This window comes from Sander lucioperca, chromosome 6 (assembly GCF_008315115.2).
Source record: "Sander lucioperca isolate FBNREF2018 chromosome 6, SLUC_FBN_1.2, whole genome shotgun sequence".
NCBI classification, from domain to species: domain Eukaryota; kingdom Metazoa; phylum Chordata; class Actinopteri; order Perciformes; family Percidae; genus Sander; species Sander lucioperca.
Genome location: NC_050178.1, coordinates 38,693,898 through 38,711,442, shown reverse-complemented (window position 1 = coordinate 38,711,442; position 17,545 = coordinate 38,693,898). Strand labels below are relative to the sequence as shown.

The following is a 17,545-nucleotide window of genomic DNA, read 5'->3' as shown; positions in this document are numbered from 1 at the left end:
TGATCTCTGCTGAAGGTGGGGGCGAAAAGATCGACACTGAGGTGCAATAAATGAGCTCCGTGGAGTGAAGGGGGCATCACAGTTCTGTCTCAGTAGACTTGTGACTTCCTGTCAGCTTTCTTTTTTCCCCCATGCATGCCTCTGCCTGATTGTTTTTCTCAGCTGAAGTAATTCAGGTGCACTAGCCTGGAGCCTCCCTGACTTGTGTTTATTAGTTATTCATTTCCATCAGCCTGAACTGCCTTAGGCAATGTGATCTGCAACATGCTCCCTGCTCAGGTGTTCAGCAGCCCAACTGGATCATCCTTTATCTCCCATGATGCCAAGCAGCACAGCACCACTGGGTTCTTGTGTATTTTTATTATTTGAAAAATCACTGAGAGACAGCAGAGGAGGTTATTTTGGAATATGCTGTAGTTTTTTGTCTGAGGTATTAATTAAAGCATGTGAAGAATAAGTATTTTTTTAAAAATTTATTCAAACCTGATGGTAATCGTAACTTGGAACCATCTTTTGTTTCTGAAATGTCATATTTATACCACACGTCGTGTAGACTGCTGCAGTTTTGCAGAACGAGTCAATGAAAAATAGCTCATGTAATAATTCAATAATGCATGTATAGTCAAAGTAAAACCATAATTAACTAAATCTAGCAGAAATATGCAGTAACCTCCATTCTGCTTACATAGAATTACAGGTTTCTTTCCTTAGTCTCATGTAAAAGTCTAGGACTTCTTTCAACATTCTAAGAACTGTATCCTTAATTCATTGTAATTTAATTACAAATTACATAACAATCATTTAGATGGTCTTCTATTGCAATAAAACAAAATGTAAGTAATATCCTTGTGCAATATATGTGCATGATAACTACATCATGCCTAGGGTTAGGGAAAGACTGTAGTTATGGGAAATAGGCCTGCAAGATGTTTGAAATTGTGCAACAACAATACTCAGGTTAGGAAAAGATCATGGTTACAGTTAATAAAAATGTCACTGCAGATTGCATTGCATTGAAGTCAAACAGGCTACACACCCATAAACCCCCACAATACTGAGAAAAATTAGTTTTTCCCTCACAAGAGCCTTTAGTAATAAATAGTCAGCAGCAGCACAATGTTAAAACACATGAGACTTCCTCACCATCCACACAGGAGGGTTTGTTGCGTGTTGTCCCGGCCACTTTCCCCGGTAAACAGGAGCACTTGACTGTCTGAGAACGCTCCTCAATACGATTCTTGTTACAGCATCGGTGGGCGGCAATCACCTCACACGTACCTCCCTCTGCAGACAGACAGACAGACAGACAGACACAGCAGTACACAGTCAGTAAATGTGAGAGAAACTATGTTGCTGAATATGAACGGAAGCAACGGCAGTGGAAACGTTTTATACATGTGTTTTTTATCAACATCAAAAATCCAAATAAGCAACAATAATTTGAATGAAAGATGGCCTTAGGGAAACTGGACAACCTCCTCTCATCATATCATGAGAGGCACGCTGCAGTACAATCATTGGGCACTTACCACTGGAAGTATGTGTAACAAATTGGCCCTCAAGGCATCTCAATTATGTCATCTAATTGCCTCTCACTCAGTGTTGGCTGTCCCCACTCTCTACCAATCAGCCTATGAAGATCACATCATGCACTTGCAATGTATTAATTAATGTGCCTGCCTTTGCACCCTTGATATCTTCCATATGTTGTCAATATGATTAAAAAGGGATGACTCTTTTGTCTGTGCTTCTCCAGGGAAGACCTGGCAGTCATAGGCTTCATCATCATGATCATCATCATCGTCATAGACTTAGATGGCTGACACCTTTGAGTCCCATGACTGAGCCAATACAGTCTTAGGCTATACTACACTAAAGCATTAACTCCAGAGCATAGGCTACATCAGAGCAAATGCTGTACAATAGGTCCCAGTCTGACAAAGGAGGATGTCACAAAAATTCAGTGAAAAGAGAAGGCGATATGCGCCGATGGCGGTACTGTGTCAAAATAACAATAGGGAGGATTGCCCAGGGGAGGGAGAGGGGGTGATGGAGTGGAGGGACATCCTGAAATGAGTGAGACAGGCAGAGAGAGCTAGAGGACAAGGTGTGTCTGGCTGCCAGGGACTGGCCATGCCAGTGAGTAATGAGGGAGCCACTGGAAGTGCCCCTTTCACACAATTATAAAGCGTGGGGCTAATGCAGCCAGCGGAGCTGCAGGAGAGAGGCCCTCCATCACCGCTCTCCCCTTTTCTTACGCCCCAGGAAAAACTCTTTATCTTCCCTTGACAGCCACCGCAACGGACACCAGCGCCCAACAATTAAACTGGAGCTCATCCCTGGACAGAGGAGAGGAGAGGAAAGGAGAGGAGGGTTGAACTTATCGTCTCCAATCCACAGAATGGATAGAGGATAGAGTGCAAAAAGATCGGGAGACAACCAAATGCCACATTTCATCTTGTCTGTGCCTTATTTCGCTAGGCCGTACCAAGCTTTAAAGAGGACATCCTTTTGCTGTGAGACGATGCATTTGCTTCCAGTGGCATGACAACAACCGGTGTGTGTTTTTCTAGCTGGGCTGGTTCTGCAAATGTTTGAAATGGCTCGGGTCATGAATTACGGAGCTGAGCTCACGGCAGCCTATACAAGTTTGCCAACAGTTTTCTTCTCCCATTCCCATCAATGTCTGCTGTGGCCAGACCAAAGGCCGCCGAGTCTTGGATTAAAAGGCAAACATTTGCAGTCCTGTTGGACTGTGCTGTCGTGCAGTATTAATGTCACTCTCTTAGCGCTTGTTGTTAGATATTTCTGGGCAGGAGGGGGCAGGACACAGACTATAAAAGTGATGAGAAAAATCCCCTGAGTGTGCTAAAACCCCAAACCCCACAATGTGTTGGCTTGTTGAATATTTTACCAACAGCTTCCTGACCTGCAGACTTGCTTTCAAGTCAAAGTAGATCTCTGAATAAGTGAGGACTTTACATTGCATCACAGAATACTGAATCGGGTTGAATCCCTTCAGCTAGCTTCAAAGCCTGAAATGTAGGTTAGCACAACAGAGGTGTAACCAGCTAACATCTGACAACAAAAGGAAACCCCTATCATATTACAGTAATATCACTTGTTTAAATGTGCTGTGATTTGTCCTGATCTGTGATTTTTGGTATATTTTTTTCAGTGGGACTTTAGTTATAAAAACAAGCAAGTTTGTGTATCAAATATTTAAATTGTGTATCCCCATTTCAGTCAGAGACAGTTTAGTCCACAAATTTACCAATTATTGCAAAGGCTTAAGACCCAAATGCACTGAAAGCAATAACTGACGCGCATCATTTGATTGGACACTTTGCAATGGTGTAGGCGCAACGAAATATGAGCTCAATTCACACGATCATTAATATTCTCTGCTCTCTTGTTTCACCGTAAAAAAAATAAAATTTTATATATATATATATATATATATATATATATATATATATATATATATATATATATATATATATATATATATATAAATAGAAGACTGTTTGTAAAGTGGATCTCCATGGTGTGCACCACTATCGCTAGCTCTCTCGCCTGTTTCATTGATAACAACGCTGACCTCAGTCAGTCAGTGAGGAAGAGAGACGGACATGCAGCGAGAGTGCAGCAACAGTTTTGGGCAGCAAGGTGCCTGAATATAAATTAATTAATATAAATTTTGATTCTGATCACATCATTATATAGCGCATTACAGTACCTCTTTCCAAACGTGCAGCAGCATTTTGACACTCCAAACTCTAAACAAGGTCCGAGTAGACACGTCAAAGCTGACGAGCGTCATAACGTTTTTTGGTGTATTTGGGCCTTTACACAGATTGAGAACTGATTTGGAGAACAAGGCTCAGCTCTTTGAGAGAGCGCTCAAAGAACCTGAGCAGCAACATACAGTACGTTTACACTCACACCAATATTCCACTATTATTCCGAATATAACAATATTCCAAATTTGATACATGTCATGTAAAAACAGCATCTTCTGGTTGGATATTAATAAGGCCTTTTTCCAAATATACATTTTATGATTAAGACGTGGGTTATTCCGGTATTATTCGGGTTTTAGAGACATTCTTTGGACATTCGCGCATTCGGAATATGCGTCTCAATCTGGGTTTTTACCGCAGTTTACGGTCTCTTGCCTGTTTACGACTTATGGTCAGCTCTGTGCGTTGCTATGGTTGATGTAAACAAACCAACCAACCAACAGTTTGCAAGGCTGCAGACCCGATAAGAAGGAGAAACACAGCAGCTTTTAAACATTATCAAAGACTTGGATATCAACAGGTTTTTGGATATTCACACACATCGCTACGCCGACCTTTTCGAGAAGCTGGCTGAAGGAATGAAAGAGGGACGCTGTGTTTGCACGGTCCAACAAGTCCAGCGCCCCTGGTAAACTTTGAAATAAATCCTGTTTTGCATGGCTACATGTAAAAGGGAATATTAGTGGAATACTTACTTTCATTAACCATGTAAACAGCTTAGTCGGAATACGTATTTTTTGGAGGGCAAAAAACGTAATATTATGTGCATGTAAACGTAGTCAGTGATTGTACTGGGAGATCTTATTCCCTGTAACACATAATAGTGTAATCAGGGATAGCTGTAAACATATATGCATACAAATCACCAAAGTTTCAGTAAAGTAGGTTGGGGTGTTGGGGGGAGTTGTGGCAGCAAAGAGTGTTGGCATGAGGGTATCAGAAGAGGTATAGTGAGAAATGACAGTTTATTAAGGTAAACTTGTATGAATGGGATTGGATGTTAGTCAGACTGGTAGTCAAACAGATGAAGCGCCAATGATACATTAACAAAATTGTCAATCATCTGATTTGGGTGAAACTTCCTCTGCATGATTTATGCAGAGGAAGCAATGCCAAAAGATTTACAGGAAGTAGTGTAAAACCTTTGAATACATTACTGGACATTAAATGAATCATAAGTCAAGTTCATCATTGTAGGCTTACTGGAGTTCAGAAAGAAGCCCAGCCACAAAGGAAAGGCGGAAGGATTCACTTTGACAGCCATTTCAGCATGAGAAATTTGCCCAAACAGAATTAAGAAAAAAAAAAGTTAAGATTTATAACTCAGAGCAAAAACAGAACAATAATAACCTACAATACTGTAGATCAAGCATGTATTTAGTCACAGCTAGTTGATTTCCAACATATACTGAAATAAATCAAAACAGATGGTTGGCCTTAAGGCACATTCAACAATCTACACAAATATAATCCAATTTGCAAAATGATCATTAGTAATGTACAGAATACATTGTCCGTGGAGCTTAATCTTGTAAAAATGACAAAAATGATCTTTTAGTGAAATATGGTTGTGCTTGTTGTGTATGTTTTACTTTTGGACATTGAGTGAATAGAAGTAATTTGGACAGAACATAATATTTTGATTATTATTATGATCGTTAATCGTTATGATGATTATTATAATTATTGCCATCAGAATTCTGGATTATCACACACACACACACACACACACACACACACACACACAAGCACACACACACACACACACACACACACACACACACACACACACACACACACACACACACACACAAGCACATGCTTGTGTGTATCATCCAGGGGTGAGGTCCAGCCATCAGCCAGGTGGACATTAGGCGTGATCACTATGAACCATCTGGTATGTGGAGGAGAGAGCAGTGTAAATGGCTCCACAGTGACTCCACTGGGCTAGTCACAAAAGCCACTTAGACGACAAATGGCCACTTGGACGAGACGTAATTTCATTCAGGTAGCTGGGAGCTCGGGGTTGGGTAAATGACCATCCATTATCTGCGTTTGAGTATGTGTGTCTGTGCCTGTATAGTGTGTCTGTATTTACAAATTCGATATTTTGTGGCATTCAAATATATATGTTCTGCTGAAACGCTCAAGTGCACAACAGTAACTGTGTGTGCATTATGGTACATTACGGGATTACAACAACTTGAGACGTGACTGCATGTTGTGATGGATGTAGTGCTTGGAGCCTGTCAGGTAGCTAAAGGGGTTAAACCAACCTGCTGAGATGGAGTGGGTGGCTGTGCACTCTAGCCTTTGGTGAGGGGAGGTGAAGGGCATCGATGGGACCACTGACTGGTCATTTTTCTCTCGGCGGCCCACAGTGACAGCAGTCATTAAATGACTGGATGAGGTGATTATGTTTAAGGAAATCAATGCTTAATTGTTTTCAGCTTAGCCCAACGGCCAATTAGAAGCTGTTAATGAGGTAAGGTTGTAAAATGTGGAGCTAGATGGGGGAGAAGGAATGGGAGCTCAGGATAAAAAGTCATACTTGTGTATGTGTATAATGTACTGTATGTATAATTAGTGTATTTTCTGCAGAGCACTGAGAGATTGAGATCTGTAGACTGAAAAAATTTACAGACAGCAAAAATGCAAAGTTGCACATATAAATAACTTTTTACACTTACACAAATGTTCTGTATTGGCCCGCATATAAAATGAAATATTTTGAAAATGTGGGAGTTGTCTTTAAGGACAAGACAATAATGTGTTCTTATTACCAGATAGTCTTTTTGAATGGAGATAGTAGCGTAACACCGACTCCTAAAGAGAGTGTGGCATTATGAGTTGTTTGTATAGCCTTATTGTTGCAAGCCTAGCATCTTTAAGTCAGTTAATATGGTGACTTTAAGAGCCCTAAACGTGTTTTGCTAGCCCAGTTTAACCTACACAAATTTCTGGAGGCTTGTGTTTGTTGCCATGTATGAAATAAATTCATGATGAGTGAAAGTGAGTCCAAAGCGTCTCCAGATGTCTTGATTGCAGAAACGGACGATTTACAGAATTACAGCTGTCACAGTTGATGAGTAGCTCAAAAAGACTGCCGGAGAAAATAATTTTGAACGCTTCAAAGAGCCTGACAGGAGAGTGTATGAGTATGTAGACTGATAGACAAGCTACACAAATCTGGGATTTATATTATGCTTTAATGGTATTAATTCATGTTTCATTTTTTACGAGCGAAAAGGCTTCAAAGATGAGGACTCAGTTCTGTATTATTATGAATGCCAATACTCAGGGCCCAGTTTTTCAAAAAATTTACTCTGGATCAAATTGATCCGGATTTGGAAATCCCATGTTTTGCTATCCAGGATCACCTGATCCTTCTTACTTTTATGCCAGTTTTTTAAAGGAACATTGGATTGGATCACTGTGACCCAAATACCAAATTTCAGGATTACCAAATCCTGTTTACCAGAGTTTACCTGTCTTAAATGGAACCAACAGTGTAGCCTACTGGCTTAGCAAAGAACAACAGGTAAGCAAAATACCGGTGGCCACAAATAGCCATTGTTTGTTTTAATTTTAAGAAAGAGAAACACTGTAATAAACAAACATTTTACATTCCTTATTTTGTTATAATGTTAAATAACAAAACAAAAACAATACTATCCAATAGTCAAAAATCATTAGATGAGACATGCTTCATATATGCTTCAAATATGAAGAAATGTATATAGATCATCAGTAAACATTGATTGTGTGATCATTCACTTAAAAAAAAAAACTCAGATTTTATTTGGTTCGAAAAATCACAACTGAATCCACCCTTCTGATGGGATCAGGATAATCCTGTTTTTTTTGGATCAAATAGATCCCAAACCGAGTTCAAAGTTTTGAAAAACCCAAAGGGCAGGTTTGATCCAGATCAAATGTAAAATCGGATTACATGATCTGATCTTAGTTTGGAATCCCTCTTTTGCTTTTGAAAAACCCATTTCCAAGATTTGATCCAATCCGTGATCCGAAATCCCACTGGATTACTTTTGAAAAACTGGGCCCTGGGGATAGGACCTAAACGCGCGAGCATGGACGCCTAGCCAATCCTAGTGCTTGAATGCTACGCAGGGCGTGTCTTACCAAGGAAAGCAGTGGGATTCATAATAACGCCTCTCTTCTCCTTGGATAAATAGCATGTCTGGGAAACTTTCCCAACATAACTAGTTTGAAAGTGTGTTGTATCATAAAAAAGTTTTTTTTCCAAAAACAAGTGTCCCTTAATCAGGGTTGTCTTATATTTGGGCCAATATAATAATCCTTGGATGCGTAACACCCATGCAGATCACCATCAACAACCCATAATGGGCTGCATTATTTCTGCGCATAAACTCAAGGTCACAATAACAAACGCATGAGAGTTTATTCACCCAAAGTCTCCACACTCACAAAAATGAAAGTGACAGTTTCTTTTTATCCTCTGAGTGACAAAGAGCGTACTCTACTGCCTTCTGATCTCACTGCATCTGGCAATTTTTCGAAATGGAGATAAATGCAGGTGCTCGTGAAAAGAAACTCCCTAAACAAACATTTTCCCACTACATCTTGGCTCAGCTTCAGCGTCAACAACTATAATCTATGCAAAGTGGCCAAGAGCAGTAATCACACCATCAGCAAGCATTTCTGTCACCTCCCCTCTCTCCAACTTTCTTTAGCTCTCTTGCTCGCACTGCTTCTCTCACTGCTACAGTTATTAAGTAATGACATATGGCCGAGGGAAGGAACACAGCAGCCGGGAAAACTTAAGCCTCTCAAGGACTCGTCATAACAACTTAATCAGTGCATTCTCAGGTGAAAATGAGCCGTTTCCGCCTGCATGCTAGAGTGCCTGTTGTAGCTGGCAGCTGCTGTATCAACCACAGTCCCTCTTTCTTCACAATTCCTCCTTTTCTGTGAGCTTGTTGTTTCCCAGTGTTTCTGTTTTACACTGTCTTAGCACTTTTAATTGTCAATTTACAGCACAGGTGGCAACAGCTATTATGGTTTTAAATAATTATGGACATAATTAGAGAGCAAAGAATTGTAAATTCAACACAGTTCAAGAAGCAGAGTGAGAGGTGCATTTCAAATCATTGCTGACAAATGGAGAGTCCTGCTGTCACCAAATGTCTTTTTATAAGTGAACAAAGTTACTTAGTACTGTGTGCCAGAAAAGTCAATTCAAACCCCTGTAAAGTTTTATCAAGCAGAAGATTGTTTAGTGAGTTGGTTTATGTCCTGTCAACTTTTACCTCTGTGTAATCATGTATAATGGAACATTGTTATGACTTGAACAGTTTTAAACATAATAAAATGTGTCTGATTGAAAAGTTGTCAGACATGTCCAAAATGAAAAAAGCTCTATTCTATTTGTCCCGATTAGTGTTTCAGATTTGAGAGAAGAAGAAGAAAAAAAAAGAATATTAATGATCTGTTTCAAGAAGCAAAGGCATCAAAGTGGCTGTGGGGCAGCTGTCCCATTGCATATATGTTTAATGATGCTCCTCAGAATTTAACTTTTCATTACTTAAACATCAAGTTAGAAGTTAATGAACACTCCCCCTGATTACTTAGAATAATGTTTAAACACGCTACAAAGCGCCGTTGAGTGGATTCCAAATGGAGGCCTTAGAGGCAGTGCCAGGGAACAACTTTTCATGTCCTTCCTCTTGGCAACTGATACAGTTTATATATTTTATTAGAAATTATACAACCCTTATTTACTGCTCAAATTCCTCTACTTTTGTAACAGGACCAGTTAAAATGAACAGTGTGAAGAGAAATCTATGGGAGGAGCAGAATTAGACATTACTGTATATTTTTACGAGTATATCACATCTGTGGACCTAATGCTCTTTGAATCACACCTCATGGAATATGAAGGAGATGTGTGAAGTAGCAAGAATAAGAGAAAAGCAGAGAGAGACTGCATGCATAGTGCATATATCTGTGTATGTGCCACATTAGAGCTATGCTGTTATGCATGTCACTGACTGGAGGTGTTAACATGGACACCGACTTTGCGTATTGCACATATGACAGTCCTTTATTGGTAAAAACATGAGAGACAACATTCCTCTTATGGTTTGGACATGAAGTACTTTTTTTGCTGCGCTAAAGTTCTCCTGGCCTTTGAGAGTAAATCGTCCAGCAAACTGCCGTGACCTAACGCGACACACACACAGAACGTCGAAAGGTGTGTTGATGTTGCCACAGCCAGAAGACACATTTTGTTTCAAATGAAGCTGGAGGCAGCCAAAAAACCCATAGCTGGCTAAACTATTTAAAAATGGCGGGTTTGTTCAGGACACCCCTGTCTGTCGCTTTCACGTCACCTTTTCGGCTCGCCTCAGCTCGCTTGGAACCTCAGGTACTAAAAAAAGTACCTGTTAGCAGGTACCAGGGACTTTTTTTCGTAATGGAAAACCAAGAAATGCGAGTAGAGTCGAGGCGAGGCGAGCAGGTACCATGTAATGGAAAATCGCCATAAGTCTTGAGCCCCAGCCACTTGTTCTCACTCTGAAGCCCTCTCCCAGAGGGCTGACTTCCACCAATGAATAATAAAAGGCAGCCTCAGGGAGGAAGGCTACCAGAAGAGCTTACACAACTCACCACAAAAACACATCTAAAGAAGAAGTGGGAGGTTTTATATTGCAGACTGTCTCCAAGAGTAACAAACAAATTAATCTTAGGCCTTGTTAACCATTGTTTATCCAATCTAAAAACCTTTTGACCCACGTGTCACTGATGCATCAGGAGCTGGAGTGGATTCACCATTTATCAAGTGCCCATCAGCACCCTGTTGCAGTGATCCGTATGGTCTTTCTGACCGCAGCCAGTGGGAAGTCTTTAGGCTGGTTTCTCACAGACCCTTCTGTGGCCTGGATTTCACTTTCCTCCTGAGGCAGCATCACCCACAGTAATGGGAGTAGATAAACAAGTGGACATAGCAGCTACAGTAGCACCTGGAGCTATCACAAACATGAGGGAGGGAGGTAGGGGGAGAGGGGGAAAAGACACTCCAGAACTCAAGCTGACTGACAGGAAGCACTGACCCAGCTATACTGGAGTCACACCAATCAATGTTGTTTTTTCCCCTCTGCTGGTATGGCTTACCTCTGATTCTAGCTATAGTCTTACAGAATACTAAATACAGATCTACTACAGTGGCTCCAACTTAAAGAAACCTCTTATGAATGGGTTTGATAAATTAGGAGAAAACCAGAAAAAAAGGAAAATCTTAGTATTCAGCTTGCTTTTAACATGTATTCTTCATGCATGGGGACATGGAATGAAAAATATGCTCCAGTTTACTGAATAGGAAAAGTGTAGGACAGCAATTGCACCATTGGTGGTAATAGTCTTGACATCTTTAACAGGTAATTCCATTAGTACGAATAAGAGATGCGAGGTGCTGCTGGCCACGGCCCTGGTCGATTCTTAATCACCTGTATGGGTTTCCTCTCGTGGGCCTGTATGACTCCAATGCTCACATCTTTATGGTTATTAAAGTTAACGATTGCTCCGTGCCTCATTTACCAAGGCTCTATCAATACCAGTTCAGAACCATGAAATTACCCCAGTCCAGAGGGAGCAGCGTGGAAAACCGGATTAAGAAGGGCTCTGTTATGCCCTGGCATATATAACTCACCGTGTCATGGACTCAGCCCGCTGCAAGAAGACCCACTGCCACGCTCAAACCCAGTGAAGGGAGGGGCACTACAGGGGCTGCTGACAACCATTATAGCTTAAATGTCAATTCACGCTTTTATTACCCACATGGTTGTTCAGAAAAGCAATGAAATCTAATAACTAGCAGGAAAAAAACAAAACACTGCTTTGGAGAAAATGCATTAAAAGTTCTCAGAAGTTACCTTACAGATGAATGGGAAAAGGGGCTGATTATGGTAAATATATGCAGGATGTAACCTACTTCTGTGGTCTTTCAGGTGTAACTTTGTTGGATACTCTTTTATAAGCATGACAGATTTTGTATGGAGATGGGCTTCATTGCATTTTAAATGTGGTATCAAAATAAAAACCTGCAGTAAAGGCGAGAGATGTCTTGTGTCCCTTCACTTACATCCTGCTTATCTTATTTTAATGCCATGAGGGTGAAGCCAGAAATAGTGTAGTGCAGTGACACTATTGTACAAAATTTTCTATGTGCTGTCGCAGTCATAAAGAGATGCATTAGATAAAGTCAGCAAACTTCTATTTATCACTTCTTGTTTCTTACTTTATTCCTCTCTTCTGGTGTGTGTCTGAACACAACCATCTGATCCAGGCATGCAAGTGTAGCTGCACCTCTCTGTGTTTTACTGCACCCTGCTGTACAGTTGGCTGTTCCTGACCTCTATCCAATGTCCAAATGACACAGGTCACTGCTCGCTCTAAATGAGACTCGGATGGATGAAATGAGAAACTAAATTGTCCATTCAGAATCACAAAACTGACTTTTTGAAAGGCACCATAGCGCAGCCTTCAGAAAGTGACATTCCTTGGTAGCAAACAATAGGAAGCTGTGAGCCCTGTAAAATGGCTTCAGACCATGAGTTTCAGTTCACCTCTTCCCAAAAAATGAAAAGAAAAAGTTCTGAAAATGGCTAATTAGAAAGTTATAAATGCTATATAGGGTTGTTAAGTACGATGCATCAGAGCTTCTGTCTGGTCGAAGGTCTATTTTAAATATTGTGTGATACAGAATGACAAAGTGGAGGAGGTGTGATGCAGAGAACATGGTGGTTGTCTCAACAAGCAATCACGCCATACCGGGGCTTCTGCATGTGGGGTCTGGAGCGGTATTTTGCTCAAGGTTTTAGGCCTGGTCTGCCTCGATTACACACAATTCATTATCTAATATACATAATGCATCAGCAGGCACTTAACATCAAATTATGGATGCATGCTAAAATACCCAGAGTAGTGTATGGAGAGAAAGGGCACTTTACTGTGCAAATAATCTGCCCACTTTCTGTAAATCAGGGAGTTGCAGGATTTTGCATAATTGGGCCCCATATGTAATAAATATTAATATACCCCTCTCACTGGCATGTTTGCATGTTTTAATTTTGCCTTTAAGTATTAGGGCTCTTATTTATCAATTTTTAAAATGTATTTTATTGTTAAACACTTGCAGGAGCAAACAGCATCTAAAATGTGCTAGCACACGTGCTGTACAAACACATACCTCAAGTCTGTTAGTGCAAATATGGCTAGAAAGGTGAGCAAGAAACTGGTTGAGACCCATCTGAGCCAAAGCAGTATGCCATGTCTTGCTAAATATATATTCTACAGATCTATTAATGAAAGCTTACTGCTCTTGCACATGTTCTACGATTCACTGCCTGTATTCTTTCTTTAGGTCCAGAGTCATGTGCCTGACATGTGCATGACAGAGTTTTCCACTAAGCACCGTATTTAAGCGGATATTGGCTTTTAAATGACGCATTCGTTAGAAGATAATTGTATGGCAGAGCATTGATCACTTTCCCTAAGACCAACTCCCACATGATGATCAATCTAAGCAAGAGCAAATGAGAGGAAAATCAATGTGCTAAACACTTAGCTCCTGTTTGACAATGCAGAATAACGATGTCAGAAGTGGCATTAAGCAGCTGACCTTGCTCTCGGTAGCGACAAGGACAAGCGTGTGTTGACAAGATGGGAGCCTGAAGCTGTCATAAAGAGCTATAATTCATTAGGACTGAAGACATTTTATTCAATTTGATCATATAACAACCATTTTTTCACAACGTTTATTAGGATCTGATATTTCATACACATGTTTTCATTATAAATTTAATCCATCGATCAAATAAAGGGCACAAGGGATATTTCACTAAGATAACCACCATTTGTCAGACATTTTCTGAATAGAAATATGTAGCTCCTACTTTGACCTAGGGGTCGCGACATGACGATTTATTCTGCCAGACTATCTACATTTTTCAACCATCAGATATTTTGTCATAGTGTTTATAACAAGGTAGCCATCCCTTTGATAAATCTGGTTGTATTTGGTCATTATGGAAAATGTTGCAATGCAGAACTGTTTCATGGCAATGTTGGGTTTTTATATGGCTGTAGCATCAATGTGAGTATCTTGACCAAAAACAGACATCTGGCTATGCCAAATTATCACCATCACGATATATAATACACTTCTGCTCTGCATATACTTATAGTGAAACCCTCTCCCTTCAGACCTTTTTGATGTTAGAATTAAGGGGGTTGTGTCTGACAATTTTTCTAACTTTTGAAACAACTGGCCAGCCATGCTGAAGTAAAAAAGAAGGGTTTGAACCCCTCTCTTTATGTCACATATTGCATGTGCCCTCCCATAGACTGCCTGAAAATGTGGGCCTTCGCCCCTCTCTATGACAGCCGGCTTCTCACCTTCAAGTGGGGCCACTTGGAACATATAAACAATTTATGAACACTTTTGCCTTCCAACGTGGTCGTTATTTAATTTTCCATCATTAAACGGCCTTAAAGTGCTCATATTATGCTAATTTTCAGGTTCATAATTGTATTTAGAGGGTATATCAGAATAGGTTTACATGGTTTAATTTTCAAAAAACACCATATTTTTGTTGTACTACACATTGCTACAGTTCCTCTTTTCACCCTGTGTGTTGAGCTCTCTGTTTTAGCTACAGAGTGAGACATCTCACTTCTGTTCCATTTTTGTTGGGAGTCGCACATGCGCAGTACCTAGGTCAGCACTACAAGCCAGTCAGAAGCAGAGTATGAGGGTGTGCCACGCTAGCAGCTAGGTGAGCATTATAACATGTGTTAAAAAGTGACACACGTTTGTCACAGAAGTAAAGGCTGGACTACAATAGAGCTGTTTGGAGCAGTTTGTGAACAGTGTTTTCCGTTGGAGATGGTAAGTTCTTTCACTTTGTAAACCTATGCCATGCACAAAAAAGATATCTAACACAATAAAGGAAAGGGAAGAAGCCAAAAAGCATAATATGAGAACTTTAAGTTTCCACCAAAGAAGCATCACAAAGAGGGGACCCTTTTCATACATTCCCAACACATAATTAAACGTAATTAAAGCCAGCGATTGTGTCGAAAATGATTTGACGAGAGGAGTCTTCACTGTTAATTCTCACCATCCTCAGTGATGTTTCTTTACTGTAGAAGCTAATTATCCTCCACATAAAGCATTGCACATACCTTTAGAGACGGGTTCTCAATCCTATTGAGAGCAGAATGGAGACTATTGAAAATCCAGCACAGTACACACTGTGCAACAGATTAACTAGGGGCCCAAAAGACATCGGACAATGATAATCTATTTTTGTATCACAGAGCACTAAAATGGGTTTTCAACCTATTTCTCTACCTGTGGGAAAGAATCATAGCTATGACAAATGACTATAAGCGAGACAAGAGATGGTTGGGGGGCAGATCAGTGGGGGTAAGAATGAGAGGAGAAGGGAGCGTAGTTATTTGCGGATTCTAAAATCGGAACAATATGAAAACTGGAACACAATTTGGCATCAGATTACTCACAGTGATATCCATCAAAACACACAATTCAGTCACTCAATATCATTACTGTCGGCTTGATAAGCTTTTAAGCTGGAGATAACATCTTGATGTGGTAACACAAGTGGGAGAATAGTCTCATCTGTTTCTATTGTTGAGGCCACAACAGAGAAAAATGAACCAAAAATGATTGACGAATATATCATTAACAAGCCTCTATCTCACATCCCTGCAAAGATAAAGACAACAACAAACTTTACCCACTCTTGACATCTCTTTGAATCAATACTTTTATAATCTAGAAGTGTTTATTAAAGCTACAGTACATTGTGTAAGAATTTCTCCCATCTAGCGGTAAAATTGTATATGACAACCAACTGAATATTACTTTCTAGCCCCTCCCATTCCAAGCGCGATGTAACTCCTACGGTGGCCGTATGGCAAGATTAACATGGCTTCCAGTACGGGTATCAGTGCTATCGTTATTCTGTATATTGTACGAGATTAATAGTGTAAGGCAACGTTTACAGCGTAGGCTACATATTTTTCTCTATGAGCAGAGTCAGAGATCAGTTGAGGTGTGAGGGAGAAGGTCAAACTCAAAAGGAAAAAAACGGATTGTGTTGCTGTGCTGTGTATTTCATTCATTCACCGGACCAATGTATTTTAAAGATGGAGGTGCAACATGGCTGCTCCCATTCGAGCGTCTCGCTCGTATGTATTCTGAATGATTCTGAATGGCAGATTCTACGCTTACGATAATACTTTGTTTAGTTGGTGGAAGTAATTATACATGAATGAGCACATATTTGTGAAAGAACAAAGGGGTTTTTGCTAAGAATCAACTCAGAACATTACACAATGGAGCTTTAAAGCGTAACTCTCGCCAAAATGCAACCTGGGGTCTTTTTGTGAATGTACCCGAGTCAAACTTAAGCTTAAAAGCAAATTTAGGACGGAAGCGCCACTTTTAAGATTCACCGTATTATCGTTTTTCGGTCAAATGGCCTTTTGAATGGGAGAGCTAGGGGCACTACAATGATAGCATCAAAATCACTATTTTTAAAACACATAAAACTTCTCGAAGTATCACCAGGGGCTCTACACATGAAATCGAGCATTGACAACATTGTTTGTGTACACAGAGTTTACTAAAAAGAAAGGTTTTGAGCAACTCACTGTAGCTGTTGGTTTTTCCGGTCGCCGTCTATCGAGCCAGTCAAAAATAGTCGAGGGAGGAGAGTAAAGACGGAAAGCTCCTAAAGCTTAGTTTCATATAAATGCACGGATAATTTGTTGTTTTGTCGTTAGTGAAACACAATATTATTGACCTTGTAGTTGAAAAAGGAGCCTCATATAAGAATGACATTTCCTCCAATGGAGTCCGTTCATTCGCATTCGGAGATCGACACTTTTTGACTGACAAGATGGTGGATAGCGTAAACAACAACTGCTAAAGTGAGTTGTTCAAAACCTTTCTTTTAGTAAACTCTGTGTACACAAACAATGGTCTCAATGCTTGAGTTCATGTGTAGAGCCCCTGGTGATACTTTGAGCAAAGTTTCATGTTGCATCGAGCCTTCTTAGTGTTTTAAAAATAGTGATTTTGATGCTATCATTGTAGTGCCCCTAGCTCTCCATTCAAAAGGCCATTTGACCGAAAAACAATAATAAGGGACTGTTCATTATTTATTTAATGGGCCACCGGAGGAGTTTTGGGACCTTTAGGCTAAAAAGACTTGACCCTCCCCTCACCAGTAACAATTTTTCTATGACCCTCCAAAATGATTTGAAAAAGAGGCATGACCATCCCCTTATGTGCTATTTCACACTTAACAAAGATGTACAGATGCCATTTGATTTTTTACAGCCATGACATACATGAGTTAACCTCTGCATTCTCATCTTACACATCACACTCCTCTGTTATGGTGTGGTGGCCATTTCAGTAGATTTACTCACTATCATTGTTGTGGAATCACAATAAGCATGGAAACTAAATGCACACTTCCTGCATTACTTCAAATACTAAGTTACTCCTCTAGTAAACTAGTATTCATATGAAATAAAACAATAAAACATTGAGACCATTCAGCAAAGAACACTGGGAAATAACAAATTCAACACTGGTTGCTATGGACTCGTCACTAGGCTTCCTCAGTCATTGTATATTTTAGCACATAGGTAAAGCTGCAGAAGCT

The 17,545-nt window shown here is 40.1% G+C and overlaps 1 protein-coding gene across 4 annotated transcripts in view; it reads right to left on the bottom strand.

The window, feature by feature from the left end:
* The window catches only part of LOC116035139 (chemokine-like protein TAFA-1), a 130,486-nt gene that overhangs the window by 19,907 nt on the left and 93,034 nt on the right, over nucleotides 1-17,545 (bottom strand). For all 4 annotated transcript variants that reach the window (XR_004101274.2, XR_004101276.2, XR_004101277.2 and 1 more), the window contains exon 3: nucleotides 1,144-1,284. Coding sequence is in view for 1 of the 4 variants with exons in the window: in XM_031278121.2 (XP_031133981.1) it covers nucleotides 1,144-1,284 (141 nt within the window). In the remaining 3 variants the exon portion in view is untranslated. The remainder of the gene's footprint in view (nucleotides 1-1,143; nucleotides 1,285-17,545) is intronic.